Source organism: Martes martes, assembly GCF_963455335.1.
Source record: "Martes martes genome assembly, chromosome: 7".
Lineage (NCBI taxonomy): Eukaryota > Metazoa > Chordata > Mammalia > Carnivora > Mustelidae > Martes > Martes martes.
The window spans coordinates 108090921-108108726 of record NC_137894.1 but is presented as its reverse complement, the minus strand read 5'-3'; the positions used below and the strand labels follow the sequence as shown (position 1 = coordinate 108108726).

Sequence of the window (17806 nt, the reverse complement as noted above, 5' to 3'; positions counted from 1 at the left end):
TTACCTCTTACAGATTTTGAAAGCTGTGTTATTTGTTTGTAGATTTTCCTTCTTACTCGATCTCTCCCAGGCTTTTTACTTTTTGACCCTTTGGCTCTATACAATTGAGCCCCTTTTCCCATTAACTTTTTTTTTTCATTGTGTTGTGTTAGGTAGTGTTCCATGATTCATTGTTTGCGTATAACACCCAGTGCTCCATGCCATCCATGCCCTCCTCAATACCCATCACCAGGCTCACCCATCTCCCCTACCCCCTCCCTTCTAATTTTATTCTTGTGGCTGACTGAGCGAGAGACCACATTTACCAACCGCATTAAGCCAATCTGTGTGGTTTCTGTGATGAAGCATTTGCTAGCCTGTGAATTACAGCTTATAGATAATATCCTTTTTGTGGTGACTGAATATGTGTTTGAGTCCAAGAGCTTTGTTGACTATTAGCAGATTAAGATAGATTGGCAGAACTCATGAATAGGTTGTATTTTTTTTTTTTTTTTTTTGTTTTGTTTTGTTTGTAAGGTTCCTTTCTCCCTTGGAAATCTGTCAACATTTAAGCCATCCTTGCTGGTAGGTATCATAATGAGGCTTGTTTGTGAGATTTTGTTGGCAGAACAAGGGATCCAAGAATAAGTAAATCCTGCTGTAAACCAAGGCCACCTGTCCTTAGTAATTTGCTAGGGTAGAAAATACATGAAAGGTATACTGCCCAGTGCTTAGGCAAGCTGGATTTAGCATAGGCCAGTCCTATGGTGGTCCCTTACTCCCAGGACCACCAGTTTTGTGTTCAGAAAACTGGCCAGAATATTCAGGAACAGGCCGTGAGTGGATTTATGCCTCAACCTCATGGGCTCATAAAGAAAGAAGACACACAGGGGCGCCCGGGGTGGCTCAGTTGGTTAAGCACCTGCCTTCTGCTCAGGTCATGATCTCAGGGTCCTGGGATCCAGCCCCATGTTGGGCTTCCTGCTTAGCATGGAGTCTGATTCTCTTTCTCCCTCTCCCTTTCCCCCTAATCCCACTCATGTGTGCTCTCTCTCTCTCTCTCAAATAAATAAAATCTTAAAAAAAAAATGCCCAAAATGATGTACATATCCCTTTAAGAAACAGTGACACTGCCCATTAGCAAGCTTGGCCCAAACCCTGTTCTAGAATTGTAGAGGAGCTAGAGAGTAGTGGGCTGGAGGGGCTTTCTTCTAACCCAGCCATAAGAAGCATTCCAGTCATAATTTAGCCATTGTATAGCACATTATAATTTGTGACTTCATGTGCATTATCTTTTTAAAACCCTCACCCTCTGAGGTATATGAACATTATCATCATTTTACGGATGAGGAAACTGAAGGTCAAAGCAATTATATGTCTTGCCCATGAATTATGCAGTTTGTAAGTGGTCCGGTGGTCTTCTGTTATATCATGAGCACTCAATATTATAGCAGGGATAGATAGCTTCTGAGCGTTTAATTTTATTTTCCTTTCCAATAAGATAACAGTGCAGCTATAGAAGTCATTTATAATTACTCTAAGGAGAGCTTGGCATTCTAAAAGAGCAATTTGAAGTTCTGAAAATTTTTTTATATTCCCATTATGTATTCCTGGAGGGTATACATAAAAAAATGTGCAAAATTATTATATAGGTATATAGTTTCTAAATATAGTTTCTAAAGTCCGATGGTTACCATTTCTAAATCTTGGTATCCTTCAAATTCCATTAACCATTCAGAGACTGCATTGAGCTTCAGCCATCTGGAGTCAGGCTGCTGGAAACCTTGATAAAGACACTCAACATTTATGTGTAAAATAACTGAGCAAATAAGCAAATGTGTCATTCTCATCAACGATGTGGAAGCATTGACTTAGTATCGTTTGAGCAACTTCAGATGGAAATACTTTCATTGGAAGGATGGATAATACATTTCAAACATCTTTTATAGTTCATTTTGGAATATTTTTTATTAGTTAATTGCTGCATTTTACCACTTCACATATGTGTTCTATCACATATATTTGGTTTAATAAACTTAAAATGAAAAATATGAGTGAAACATATAAGAAATAAAGGACTAATTTTTAAGGAAGTATTCAGATTGTAATAATCTGTTTTTGTTTTTTTTTTTAAAGTGCCTCTATTAGGACAGGTAATTTCACCAGTTAGAGAGCTAAATTAGAGAAGAATATATTATAGAAATTTTAGAGTTTATTTGAAAAGTTCTTGTTTTCCTCTTCTCTTTAGAATTTTCACTGAATCAGACTTGTGTTGTATTTTTTATTATTTATCATATCAATTTCCAACAGTTTTTTAAAATTTTTTAAAATTTTTAAAATTTAAGTTGTAACTTATTTTTAAATCCTATTAGAGTTAATTTTCAATAATTTTTTTTATCTTAATTGCTTATTTTATAGATGCTTTCTTTTTTTTTAATGTTTTCCTGTTGGCCAGTTGTGGACATTGTGTTTTAATTTATTGAATCGTAGAACTCTGACATTTACTAACAGGGGTAAAATGGTTTTCCTTTTTTTTCCATTTAAGACTGTAAATATTTAGTTATCTTAACTTTTTTTTTCTGATTCTTCATGTTTTCTTTCTACTAACAAGTCTTTAGATTAAAAATAACAGTCATTTAAAAAAAAACTGTTTGATTAAAAAGGTCACCTATCTGTACAAAATACCAACAGTATTAAAATAGTGTCTTATTTTTTGGAGGGCAAGGAGGGTGCCTTTAACTGAGTAATTCTAGTTTCAGTGTGATGCCTTCAAGAGATTTTCATGAAATGGTCATGAGCTGGAATTCAGGCTTTGGCAGAAGTAAGGGTTTTTCAGTGCTCTCTTACGGGTAGGCCCAGAGGCTTCCTCTGTGAGTCTGGCTCTGAGATTATGGAGTTAGAATCTGTCATTTTATTGAGATTCTCTCACTTATTTTACTATTATAATGACAATAAAAGTTTTCTTTTTAGATTTTTATTTATTTGACAGACAGAAATCACAAGTATTCAGCAAGGCAGGCAGAGAGATAGGGGAAAGCGGGCTCCCCGGCAAGCAGAGAGCCCGATGTGGGGCTTGATCCCAGGATCCTGGGATCATGACCTGAGCCGAAGGCAGAGGCTTTAACCCACTGAGCCACCCAGGGGCCCCCAAAGTTTTCTTTTTTTAATAAAAGATATAAATACTATAATTGACAATGCAGAAGTGGATTGGGCAGCCTTTGGTAAGCTTTATCTATTTCCTTTTCTTTCTTAGTTTCTAGAATTCTAGTTGTGTAGGTTGAAGTTATTGTGAGATGGGCCATGACTCTGTAATTTCTCCTTGTGATACGGCATTGCTGTTGAATCCTCTTGGTTTTTTTTTTGTTGTTGTTGGTTTTTTTGGGGGGGGGTTGCTATTCAACCATGCTTTTCTTGTAAATTTTCTAAATTGATACATTCAGGGGGGATTTCCCATGAGGATAATGAATCTCAACCTTCAGGGGCCCTCCCTTGAGTGGATGTCTTCCAAAGCTCTATACCTAATTTTGTTTTATAATTTTATATTATTTTCTTTAAAGAGGGTCCCTAAGGTTGTATAAGCTTTAGGCCCTACCTCATTTGGATTAGCCTCTGGCCAATATGCAAACTCATTGAAACTGGAAGAAAAGCAGTAACAAAGATAGACTTGAACCTTCAGAAACTTAGTCAAGGTACCTGGCAGAGGCTGCATTTTCTTTTCTGGTGGACAGTTATGCTAACTAGTAGAACTATGTATCTAAAACCAGATGCACAACTGGTAATCATGGAAGCTTCATGAGTGGAGTTTTAGAGGCTTTGACTGAGTTCTGTTTTGTAGATAACATGACTTTTGTGGAGGTTCTCTTAGAAAAACAGATAATTTCAAACATTGGGAAATTTGGGGGGCATGTAGAATCTCACTCTTTAACCTATATTTTGTAAGTTCCCTTACCCATGGCAACTGTGTATATCTTCTTCAATTTCTCACCATTATTTTTCTCCTGTTAGCCATACCTGCACCTGTCTTGAGAAAATACTCATAACTGATGAGAATGTTGATGTATTATATGTGTAACATGGACTCTTCACATATCCTTGAGTGTGGGAAGATAAAAAAGACCATGCAAGTTGAAACCGTGCAATACAACCTTAAAACTCAGTGGAAAAATTTGTGATTATTCTGTGACCTTTACCAGTGTCTGTCAAAACATTAAAAACTCTCTTACTCTTTGTTATAAATGCAGGGAAATGCAAATAATGGTAAAACTCATATTTAGCACACTGTGATTTAGAATTCAAGAAACATTGAGAATTAAAGCATTTCATCTCTTTGTAAAAAACTATCATGAGTCATTTGAATCATACTGCCTTCTCATAATATAGCATGACATGAAGAGAACCTTTTTTTCCTCTTAGTAAATGCTCGTACTCCTTCATCAGTCTGCATCAACCACAACTATTTTATTCCTGTACTCTCACTATTGTGAACTATCTCCTGTGGTTCTTTTAATGTGAAGTGTTTTTACTGGCTTCACTTCCTCTGGGAAAACTTGATCCTCTTTGTCACAATTGCTTTCCTGATTTATGTTGATAAGTTCACACCCCCTAAGTTCCTCTGGCTTCATATCTAGAGTCTCTCAAGTGTCAACAGTGTCAACATTGCCACAGACTTGTGTTTCATCTATACCTTCATTTGTGTTCAATTTGAATGTCCCTTTCAGCATTATCATTTTTCATTTATTTGCTAGACTTTAATCTTTGATGGCGAATGCCTGCTTTCAATTATCCATTTTCGTAAAATGTCACCTGGGTTTATTGCTGAGAGCCAAGGAGGCAGCACAATTCCACGCTTTGCGTCGTGCATGAACTGAATAACAGGCACCGTGACCAAGACTGAGGGGCTTTGAAAGAAGTGATGCGATTGGTTACTGATGGTGATGTCTGTTATTTACTAGTGATTTGTAGGCTCAGGAGCCAACAGCAAAGTTTATACTTTATGCAGTTACTTACAGTCAATATTCTATGATAACTGAAATTTGAACTATGCTGTTGGGAAACTGGTGTTATTTAACTAAACCATAGTTATTGAAAATCATGCCTATAGGAACTATGTAGGTTGATGATTCTCTCTGTGTGTGTGTGTGTGTGTGTGTGTGTGTGTGTGTATATATTTGAAATAACTTTTAAACCTAGCTTCTAGCAAGAAGTTTAACAATCGTGATTAAAACATTGTTTCAATAATTTATTTTATGGGAGCAGAATTTAATTTTTTAACTATATTTGAATACTCAATCAAAAGAGACAACTATGTGATTTTATGTAGCATTTGAAAAGCAACACAGAACTGAAGTGGATTGTGTGTTTTTTCCCAGTTTCATGTATGGAGAATTGACTGACAAGAAGACCATTGAGAAAGTCAGACAGACTTTTGACAACTACGAGTCAAACTGTTTTGAAGTTCTTCTGTACAAGAAAAACAGTAAGTATCTAAATTACCAATAAGAAGGGTCAACTTTGATAAATGTTATGTTTTGGTCAGTGGCGGTTGAGCTATAGTGCAGAGAGAATATCAAACTTTGTCCTTCTCTTGGCAAAGGCAGGGGGTACTGATGAAATTAGATAGTGGAATTAATAAATGATTCTACCTATGAAAAGCAACCTTTTGAGGAATGGCAGGAAAATATGATGCATTTTAAATGTGGTATGTGTGTGTGTGGTAGCAAAATGTTCTGTAGTTAATGATCATGGTAAAGATCCTATAGTTACATTACAGCAACTAAAAATGATAGAGGAATTAATTCATTTCTTGTGGTTAATGGAAAAGGGGATTGGTATCACTGAGTATGTGTGATTCCCTTTCTACATGTTCACGGCTGATGTGTGTTATTGACTTGAGGTCTTTATGAATATGGCCTTTTCCTAGACTGACTCTTTTGTGTGGAAGGGCCAACAGAAGTTTTTCCTACTTTTAGAATAGGCCATTCACCTCTGGTAAATTTGTGTTGGTTATAGTGAACTGTTCTCTAGGATGGAATTTGTGAATGATTAATTATCCATTATATATCACATAAGATCTCATGATATAGAATGTCTTTTAGAATTTGGAGGAAAAAACCAGCCAAACAAAAAACAACTAATGTACTCCACAACAAAGTTTCTTTTCTGTTTTCTTTGGCTAGTCGGGTCACTGACTTTTGTTCCTTTTTTCCCAAGTTGACCTTTTTTTTTTTTTTTTTTTTTAAATGAACAGTCATTTCACAAGATGGGTCAATTTATTTCATGTTAATGATAAATGACAGCAAAGCAAATTATCATTTTTTAAAGATTTATTTATTTATTTGAGAGAGAGAGAAAAAGAAAGGGAGAGAGCATGTGTGGGAGGGGCAGAGGGAGAGGAGTATCAAGCAGACTCCCCACCAAGCATGGAACCCAATGTTGGGCTCAGTCTCATGACCCTGAGATCATGACCTGAGCTGAATCAAGAGTCAGACACTCAACTGATTGTGCCACCCAGGCATCCCAAAGCCAATTACTATCCTCAGTGGAACTGGATGGTTCCTAAATTCTTCCCCAGTTTGGGAAGCATTATAGCTTCAACAGGAAGCACTTGCTCCATGTTCAGAGCTGGCTGGATTTTTTTTTTTTTTTTTACATCATAATTCATCCTCTCTGTCTTAGTCAAACATTTATTCACTATAAAATATTTAGACTTGAACTTAGATTTCTCTTTTTATTAATAGACCATCAAAGAGATAATCATAACCACAGGCATTGCTTTAAAATTAGTGCACTTGGTAATGGGAATGGTGGTCTCTAGTGGTATTATCTATGAAATATCTTATCATTTCATCTTTCATGTTACAATCAAGGCCGAGGAGGTATTTGTCTTTTGGCTTGTCACCTAGAACACAATCCATTCTGAATGATCTTCTCTGGCCTCTACCAGAGAAAAGTCAAGCTTGAGGTGTCCTCTGGGTCTTTTTCACCAGGTACATGGTGGATACATATGGATACATATGCATACATTTGGATAAATTTGTATTAGAGTCATATGTCAAAACCCTATATCCTTTTCATGTAGGATTGTTCTCCTTTGAATGACTTAGATATGTGCTCCAAGTTTAGCAAATAATTTAAGGATATTCCTTATTACTAAAGTCATTTCACTTTGATGCTAGGGAGAATAAACAAATCTTTGCTTGATTTTAAAGCATGAGAACCAAATTCATAGTTTCTGAGTTTCTTTAAAATACCCTTTGTTGGGGGGCGCTGGGTGGCTCACTTGGTTAAGTGACTGCCTTCAGCTCAGGTCATGATCCCGGGGTCCTGGGATGGCATCCCACACTGGCTCCCTGCTCAGCAAGGAGCCTGCTTCTCTCTCTCCCTCTGCCTGCCACTCCCTCTGCTTGTGTGTGCTCTGTCTTGCTCTCTCTGTCAAACAAATAAATAAAATCTTAAAAAAAAAAAAAACCTTCGTGGAGATTGTTTTCCTTACATCCTTTAAATCATGTTAACAAGAACTTGAATTTTACATTTCCAGAAGTTTCCTTCCAAGGTAGTATTTTGCTTTCTTTTAATGTTTTGAAATTCTCTTATTTGCATTGAGTTTTCTTCATTAATATGAAGGATAGATACCATTTATGTATTTTAGTGGAGTTCTACTACACTTAAAAGAGCTTTAAAAAATCTTGTAAATTGTTACCTGAAGGTTCTTGAATATCAACTAAAAAAAGTATGTTCTTGTAACTTTTTAAAAATGTGAGAAAAATTCACATGTCTATAGGTACATGTTTTGGGAGTTCCTGAATGCTAAGTTTTCCTAACACTTCATTAAGTAATTAGGTTAAACAGCATTTTGCAAATAGAGGGATTGAGATACCTGATTTAACATGTGTCATCACTGACATTTCAGTTTGTAGGCTCTATTTTTAACATGCATTGCTCTGATTAGCAGGGAACTATTTCTACTGTTGAGAAGGAAGCAGTAGCTCTGGGCTGATGATTTATATGGGTCTTTCTGCTTACACAAAGGCACATCTGTGATAGCCAGGGACACGCAGGTAATCAATGCCGAGGCACTGCCCTGAGTTTCCACCTACCACTGGCCTCTCTGCCTAACCCTGTCAGACCTTCTGCTCCCTTGAACCCCCAAACCAGAATATGGCTACTTTACCAGCCACTCAGCAAATACTCTGCCTACTTGGGGAATCTGACCCTGTAAGTCTACTTGAAAAAGATCTGCCTTGACATCTGAAAGCAGTTTTAAAAAAACAGCCCTGACTCTATGCTAAAATTTGAAAAGTTGCTCTTTTCATAGAAGGTGCAAAATGTAACATCCTCTCTTTTCAGATTTTTGACAGACCTTGGAAAATGACTTTTTAATGCCCTTTTCTCTGTTTATGACCGGGCTGCCTCAAGCTTACTGTGTTGGAATAGCCATAGGCCATGTATCTGCTAGCATGTGTGCCTGGTAATTTGTAGACCTGTGTATTCACTCACAGTTCTTGGGTACACCGTATAGAAGAACAAAGAACAGTCCTCTCTGGGAGATAGTGTTGATGGTTTTATGAGATTGCTGGCTTACCCAGTGATCATTTTGGAAAGGGCCATGTTTTCACGGGCCCCAGGGTTGCAAAGGATCTGGTTGTCAGAACTGAATATTCTATAAACACTTCCTCTTTCTAATTCTCTGACTTCTTGAACCTGGTAGTTAAGCCATTTTTTCTTGTCTAGGTTCCCCACTGTGGTGACATTACTTTGTGATTTTTTTTGGCCAAAGGTATGAAGGTTTTTCTTTTTTTTTTTTTTTAATGAAGGTTTTTCTAATTTGGTTTTTGTTGCACTGTTAACAGGCTATCAACTCTCACGTAGAAACTATTAATAGTTGCATATTTCACCCCCCAAATCCCAAACCTAACAAAAGCCTTTGTCTTTAAGATAGAAAATTTGGAGAGGCTTTACTGCACTATGGCTTGGAAAGAATATAATGGAAAATGTGTCTTCTTGATTCTGATGGAACATTCCTTTGGTGTTTTATCGTTTAATGGATAATTACTCCTTTGAAGGCATTTCTTGTGTCTTTAAATATTTATTGTTTGAAATAATGCCAAATCCTGGTTTGTCCAAATCCAAAGCCTTAAGTGCTCTGAAACTCTATTTTCTGGAGTCTGCAGGAGCCATTGTTTAAAGAACATAGTGACAGTGCAGAGGATCATAGGAGAAGGGAGGGAAAACTGAATGGGAGGTCATCAGAGAGGGAGAAAGACCATGAGAGACTCTTGACTATGGGAAGCAAACTGGGGGTTGCTGGAGGGGAGGTGGGCAGGGAGATGGGGTAATTGGGTAATGGGTATTAAGGAGGGCACGTGATGTGATGAGCACTGGGTGTTATATGCAACTGATATATTATTAAAAAATGAAGACTATTTGAAGAAAGGCAAAAAAAAAACAAAAACATGGCAACAGAGTCAAGCCTTGTTCTTTGAGTGAAGAAGATAGGAAGCAGTGGCTCATGAAGACACCTTAGATCTCAAGGGCTAGGGGCACGTCTTTTTTCCCCACCTTTAAGGTTGCCTTAAAAGCTTCAGGTAGAGCTCTGTGTACAACGGACACCAAGTGTTGCTGACATCTTCTCTCTCTGATGTAGGGGTGCTGTCAAAGGCATAGAACCATCTTAGAACTCTGATGAGAGAGCCTTGAGGTAGGAATAGCATTTCAAAGGCTCCTCCAAGAGGAATGCTTATCAGAGCATCAGGGGTTGCTGTTGAAGTCAATTGGAAACATGCCTCAAAGTGATAGGATGAGAGTAGCATGTAGGAGTGGTCACACATGATGAAACTATGAAAAGGAAGTTCGAGAGAGCAGTGGAGGTGTAGGGACACAGACCTAAAGGTCATGCTGGTGTTACTTAAGTTGTGACCCTGCCCTTGTGCTCCTGCATGGTGAAAATGTCACTCTCAGCTTTACTTTCACATTTTGATATTTTGGGTTGAAATATGTTTATTAATATTTGAGCAACTAGTAATTGATACAAAGTTAAAGGTTTTCTGTTTTTTTTTTAATTATGCAAACAGTTAAAATACTGTTGTTTTGGTGCTTGTTCCTGGCATAGCAGTTGGCAGCTAAAGAAAGAGGGGAGGCAGGAGACCAAATCATTGCTGTGGCTATGTCACACTCTATTGTCCTTTCTGTTTCTTACAGGAACCCCTGTTTGGTTTTATATGCAAATTGCACCAATAAGAAATGAACATGAAAAGGTGGTCTTGTTCTTATGTACTTTTAAGGATATTACGTTGTTCAAACAGCCAATAGAGGATGATTCAACAAAAGGTAATTTGCTTTTTCTTTAACTTAACTTTCCTTTCCTTTCCTTTTTTCTTTTCTTTTCTTTTCTCTCTTCTTTCTTTCTTTCTTTCTATCTTTCTTTCTTTCTTTCTGAGAGAGAGTCAGGGAGGGGCAGAGAGAGAGAGAAAGAGAGAGAGAATCCTAAGCAGTCTCCATGCCCAGAGTGGAGCTGATGTAGGGCTTGATCTCATGACTCTGACATCATGACCTGAGCTAAAATCAAGAGTTGGTTGCTTTAATTGAGCCACCCAGGAGCCCCAACAAAAGGTAATTTTCAGACGAATGGCCACACTTAAGAATTAGGCTGTCTATTAAATATATTATTATTTAAAAATACATATTATTAAGAAAATACATTATTATTTAAAAAAAAAAGCATCGGTTCAACTGGAAAACAAAATTTTACTGTGTGGTACTTCTTTTGCTTTACATTCATGCCAGTAATTATCCAAAATTAGTTTTATTCAGTCATATCATTTTAATGGAAATAGCATGGCTATCCAAAGTAGAATTAATAGTTAACTTAAATTATAATAAGAGACAGTAAGATAAGGTATAGGGAAGAAATGTCATAGAGCATTATTAATTCAGAATCAATAAATGGTAGTTTCGACAACTTCTACCAGGATGAGCTTTGGAAACACAAATATAACAACAGGTGAGAGGGTTTGGGTGAAGTCCTTTTAACAGCACAATTGATCAGTTGATTGAATTTTCTTGAGTTGATTAGAGATTGATTAGTTGACTTTTATCAGATTACTTTTCACCCTTTACTTATTCAGCTGTTGTATTTTCTCTTGGGTAGATGCTGTTATAGTATGTGAAGAATAATTTTCTTATCAAGAGAGTGGCTGGCAAAATGCCAACATCCGGAATGCAGTCTTACTGACTTTAATATTCAGGAGGAGAGTTAGAGGAAGCAGTAGTCAGTGGCATGTGCTTTTATCGCCTTTTCTACATAACTAACTCTCATTTTATTCTCTCCAATTATGTTTAAATTAAAAACTGGTATCTGGTAAATGAAGAATTTCAAATACTTTTAGAAGTTTTTATGACATGTTGTTCTTAATAATCTCAGGAGACTAAAAATGAAATCTTCCTCTTTGCATTTGGCATTGCCTTTTCTTACCTCTTAAAAAAAAACTGGCAGAAAAGTTTAATCTTTTCTAACTGAAATCATAATTGTAGACAAATTTTATAGGCTTATTCCTTACATATGAATTCACATGTATTATACTTGGTCAGTTTTTGATTAGCATCAAGTTGTAAGAGGGAAATTTTATAATGTGTAAACAGTTTAAAGTATAACATGGAACAATTTATTTGTGAATGTTTCTGAAAATGTGTACATTAAGTCATCTGGAAGATTGAATATTCACTCTTGGGCTCATTCTACCTGTTCTTCTACCTTTACTCATAGACCCAGTGTCTAGAAGGTTTAGGATGAATTGAAATACTGTTTTAAAAAATAGAATAGTCTTCTAATAGTATTTAGGTTTAATGCTTGTTTGTTTTAAAATTCAAGCTGCTCCATACAATAGCAGCAGAATTTGTGTTCTCAAGCTTATGTGGAACATTCACTAGATAGATCATATTCTGGCCATAAAACATACTTGACCAATTTAAAAGAATAGAAATCTTAAAAGGCATTGTAAGTAGACCACAATGGAATTAAACTAGAAATCAGTAACATAAAGAGAACTAAGAAATCTCCAAATATTTAGAAATTAACCAATTTCTAAATAACCCAGGGTTCAAAGAAGAAGCCTTAAGATAAATTGGGAAACTATTTTGACTAACTGAAAATGAAAACACAAGTAATCAAATATATGGGATATAACAAAAGTAGTGGTTAGATCAAAATGTATGTAACATTAAATGCATATATGAGAAAAGAAGAAAGTTACAAATTTAAAAACCTAAGCTTCCACCTTAGGGAGACAAAGAAGAGCAATTTAAGTGAAAGCAAGCTGAAGACAAGAAATAAGAAACCTTAGAGCAGAAATCAATGAACTAGAAAATAGGAAAACATTACAGAAAATCATTACAGCTCAAAGCTGGTTCTTTAAAAAGATCATCAAAGTTAATAAACCTCTATCCAGGCTAACCAAGAACAAAGGGAGAAGGCACGGATTAACAATATCAGAAGTTAAAGAAGGACCATCACAACTCATCCCAAGGACATTAAAGCATTATAGAGAAATATTTTGATCACCTCTGTAGCCACTGAATTGATAATTTAGGGGAAATGGACCATTTCTTTGAAAAACAAACTGCCAGAACTAACACTAGGAGAAATAGATAACCTAAATCATCCTATATCTATTAAAAATAATCAATAATTAATAAACTTCCAAAATAAAGAAACATCAGTGGATGTTTTTGTTTTTCATTTTTGGCAAATCTATAGTGTTTTCCAAAAAATAGAAGCAGAGAGAACTCTCCTCACTCGTTCTATGAGACCTCATACAAAAGTATTCTATGAGACCTCATACCAAAACCAGAAAAAGACATTGCTTGAAAAAAACATTATAGATCAATATTTCTCATAAATATTCATTTAAAGATACTCAACAAAAATTGAACCCACATGACAACCAAGTAGGATCTGTTCCACATATACAAAGGTAGTTTAACATGAAAAAATTTAAACACTGTAATCTACCATTTCAACAGGCTAAAAAAAGAAAGATCATATCATCATATCATTTGACATAGAGCAAGCATTTGACAAAATCCAACACCCATTCATGGTAAAAACTCTTAGCAAAGTATGAATGGCAATCTCAACTTGATAAGGAACATCTATGATACACTTACGGTTAACAGCTGACTATCTTAAAGTAATATGTTTTTCAATAAAACATAAATAATTGTTACATGATTTGTGACCTAACATATTCCTCAGATGAATTTCTCTTGCTTTCACACTGAATGACAGTAATACTGAGTAAAAAGCTTTCATGTCACAGTCTTTTCCCTTAAATAATATTTATATTTATGTTTACATTTGAATATTATTTTCTCTCTCTTTAAGTGTTTTCTTGACACTGCTGAAGTTAGGGAGAGTACCATACATTCTCAGTTTTGATATGCTGAACATCGATGGTGTCAGTATATGTAGTCTATTTATGGAAACTGAAAGTTGGCAGCATTTTATAGTGAGATTGGGGAAAAGGTGCTAATATTGAGTTGACTTTATTTCTCGTTAATGCCCTTCCTTTTATCTGCCTACACCTCCATCTTTGTATCCTCACATCAGAATCTCAGGGTTCTTCATCAGGAAGATCTCTTAAATACATATCTTGTTCTTTGAAAAAAAAATGGCATTTGAATAAACTCCAAACAACTCAGACCATTTCATTTTGAATGATATGCTTGATAGGCATGTAGATTAGAATTTGCAGGGAAAATCAGACCCCATTGTGAAAAGCATTAGAGAGGACTATATCTTTTCAGTGCCAGAGTTGGTAGAGGAAGAGCTTATTTTATTTTAAGATTTTATTTATTTATTTGAGAGAGAGATAATGAGAGAGAGAGAGAAAGAGGGAATGAGAGGGAGAAGCAGACTCCCTGCTGAGAAGGAAGCCTGATGTGGGACTTGATCCCGGGACTCCAGGATCATGATCTGAGCTGAAGGCAGGCACTTAACCAACTGAGCCACCCAGGCACCTGAGGAAGAGCTTATTTTAAATAGGCTTTTATTTTGAGACTTTCCACGTCTTTCAAATATATAACAGATTACTGAAAAAGCATTGTATAATATAGCTATGAATGCTGTATATGGGCTGCTTTCTATTATTCATATGAGCTGTAAAATTAATATGAAAAATTCAATAGAAATAAAATATGACATTAAATCATATTTCTGTTCTACTATCTCTATGAAGGTAGAAGTATAGGAAAGTATGTTTGGAAATCTTGGCAGAAAAAATGTGTCTCTCAAATTCTTAGGTTGAGTTAAGGAGACCATGGAACTTTTGAGAAAGAGCAGACGAGATTTCATGATAACACACCATAGTGTCAAAATGATTTAGGTTTGGAGCATTGAATTGGGAGATGATAGATTTGCTTTTAATTTAACTCTGGGTACCAGAGTTACTTAACATGAGCCTACTTTTGACTCTTGTAGGAAAATGCTGTTCCCCTCGTTTATCTATTTTACTGATTTTTTTTTTTCCCCTCAACCAAAAATTCTTATTAGACATACAGAATGGTGCAGGCACCTTGTAGGTCCTGGAGATACACAGTTCCTTCTCATTCTAATGGAGGAGAGGGAGACAGATAAGTAAATATATATTGGAAGTTTTCTTCTGATTGCTCTTACCTTCTCAGTAATATAAAAAACACGGTTATCAGGTGCCTGGGTGGCTGAGTCAGTTAAGCATCTGCCTTCAGCTCGTGTCATGATCCCAGGGTCCTGGGATCGAGTCCCACATCCTGCCTCTGCCCCTCTGTCTCTCTTGAAGAAGTAAAATGAAAAAATAAACATGGTTATCACCTGAGAGGAAGGATGGTGAAGAAGTGTTGAAGGTGTGGTGAGAGAGAAGTAGGGATGAAATGGGAATCTGAGAGGGTGGAGAAGTGAGTGGGCAAAGGGAATGTGGAGCTTTGCTGAGCATTTAGGTCTGCTTGGGCTAGTGATCATGAGTTCCACTAGCATCTATGAGCATGATTATGTGTTTTGCTCCAACCATGTTTAGTCAAAAGTGTATAGATGAAGAGGTAATGAAGAGTTGGATTTAACCAGAGTTGGGATTTGATAAGGTGAGTGAATTGAAAAGAATCAGGGCAAAGGATCAGGGAGCTGAGGCTGTTGCAAGGGAGGAGATACGAGGTGTTTGCAAAATTTTGAAGAAATGCTTAGGTAATTGAGTTCTACCTAGGACATAGGAAATAATATTTTAAGATACAGAATAGACAAGTGAATCCATACATTAGCAGGCTAGAACAGAATTTGTAATCCCAGAGCAAGGGTGTTTTTCCCATCCCTTTCCTCCCTCTCCCCCTTCTTCCTCCTCCTCCCTCTTCAGAGTTAGAAGACAATTTAATAAATTTGATGAAGGGCATCTGCAAATATATCTACACAAATATCATGCTTACTGGTTGAAACATTGAAAGATTTCCCCTTGAGATTATTAACAAGGAAGCAGTGCCCCCACAGCCACTGCTATTCAGCACTTTACATTTGACCTTCTAAATGTGAAAAGGGGCCGGTTATTAGAGGAAGGGCCCAAGTCCTTTGAGGATTTGCCATGGTTGGAATTGATCAATTTCCTACTTGATTTAGTATTTGATCAATTTCCTACTTGATTTGGTATTTTAACCAAGAAACTCAGATACACGATTGAAAGACTTGAGTAAACTGGCTAATTCTGAATTTTATTTCTAAATTGTACCTGGGTTAGTAGCTATAACATGATGGCAGCCAACCAATCTGAGTGTACCTCTTCCTCATAATGAATCTTATGGTACCAAAACTTCATTCTACATTGATTTTTTTTTTTCCCTTAAAAAGAATGGCACTGAGTGATGTCAGTGATACCTCTGATTTCTACCATGATGGATGGTAGTAAAAACCATGGAAAGGGAAGGAATCCAGTTTTGATGAAGTAGTTACTATATGTCAGGAACTTTACATTCTTTATTGCTCTTCCCTATAATTCTGAAAATTAGTATCATTATATCCATTTTACGGTTGAAGATCCTGACATACAAAGTGTGACTGATTGCCAATCCCATGTTCTCTCAACTGCACCATGCTGTCTCATCCTTTCCAGTGGAAACTTATTATTGTGGTTTGGCCACCCTAACACCCTGATCTCCTTTTTCCCTATAGCAATTAAGCACAAGTTGAGTACACTGATTCTGACAGAATTGAACTGCTTTGAACCAAGAAATTTACTGATGATAATTTAAGGGGGCAAAGAATTTTTGTTATCTTTTGTTCCTGGTACTGAAGTCTTGGAACTGTTGCTCAGATAATTAGTCAATGGTACCTGATTCGTCATTTGTGATAATACAAAGGGGAAAAATGACAGCCAAGAAATCCATTCTGTTGATTATCCATATGTGTTCTAAAAGAGAGGGCCAAAATCTCTGCCCATTTATCCTGTACGGATATTTTCAAACAGATTCCAAAACTGCCAAGACACTCACAGTGTGAAATATCCTGTGCCAAATAGTTATGTCATCTTCATGCCAATAATTGAGACAAAAAATTCTTATAGAATGAAGCTAACTGCAAAAATAGCAACCTTCCCCTGTGGGAAGCCAATGGTTTTCTTTAGAGAGGAAACAACAGAGATGAAAAATGAGTAATTATGCCATGTAGTCTCTTTGGCCAAGAGTATAATTGTTTACCTAAGCTTTTCTCGTATAGATTAGAATCTTGTGTTGCAGTCTAATAGATTGATTTAACTGCCTCTGTGACTTCCTCTTATTTTTAAGATTAGGCAGTGCATGACAGAGAGGTTAATTGCAACCCAATAGAGCTAAACTAATGTTTTATTAAGAAGGAGTTGGCATCCTGAGCTTTTAGGAGAACAAATGTTCTCATAATTCCATGAACAACTCATAGAGCGAGTATTAGGCTCTTCATATTCAGCTGTCTGTTCACATTACCCCTTATCGACCACATCTAAGTAACATCAGCGAACTGTGCTGAATAATCAGTTACACCAGTGAGGTCTCTGTAAAGGTGAGATCAGTAAATGTATCGCTGGGAAAAGTTAGAACTGCTGATGTGTCTTTTCTTCTCTGACCTAGACAGCATGGCTGCTGAACTTCTTCAAAGTCTGACTGTATAGTGCGGGTTGATGACAGACCAACTGAACTAATTTAGTTAATAATGTAGGCCATTCCAGATGTGACACAAGGGGATAGGCATAAGGAGATTCACTGGTGGTGGTGTTAGGGATAGCGAAAAATCTAGAAACTACTTAAATGTCCATGAATAGAACATATGCATGATCAGAAAAGAGCAAATGTCTAATACTTTGAGATGATAAAGGTGCAGGCAACAATCAGTGCTGTAGAGGTGGGTCTAGAGATGGAGGGACAGAAGGGAAATTGAGGGCTATTGATCATGTTTCTTATGGGTTCTGTTTATTCAATAGCATTTGACAAGGTACTCTGCTGAGAGTGAAGAGAAAGGGGTGCTCTAGGGGTCTTGAAAAAAGATGCTAACTGTTTAGAACTGAGGACTGTAAGAAAGCCCGAACCCTAGCCACGATCCTAGGAAATGAGAGAACGCATGCCATTTGATGATTTGTATTCTTCCGTGTGTCAATGAATTTATTCCTTCAGTATCTTTTAATTTTTTTTAAAGTATTTTCTGGATAAACCTTATTGTACTCTGGGAATAAAAATGGGCTTCTTACTAAATCTGACACTCAGATGTACTAGGATGTGTAACATCACTTGTCTTAGAAAAAGGAAGCTTCACTAAATATAACATTGCCTTGTAAGTTTCTAGAAATATTTA

General features: G+C 36.4%; 1 protein-coding gene across 1 annotated transcript in view; it reads left to right on the top strand.

The window, feature by feature from the left end:
* Nucleotides 1-17806, top strand: part of KCNH5 (potassium voltage-gated channel subfamily H member 5) — a gene marked incomplete at both ends in the record, with an annotated part of 310475 nt that overhangs the window by 37705 nt on the left and 254964 nt on the right. Inside the window, 2 exons of the mRNA XM_080809433.1 lie at nucleotides 5349-5455; nucleotides 10177-10305. Of these exons, the coding sequence (XP_080665559.1) occupies nucleotides 5349-5455; nucleotides 10177-10305 (236 nt within the window). The remainder of the gene's footprint in view (nucleotides 1-5348; nucleotides 5456-10176; nucleotides 10306-17806) is intronic.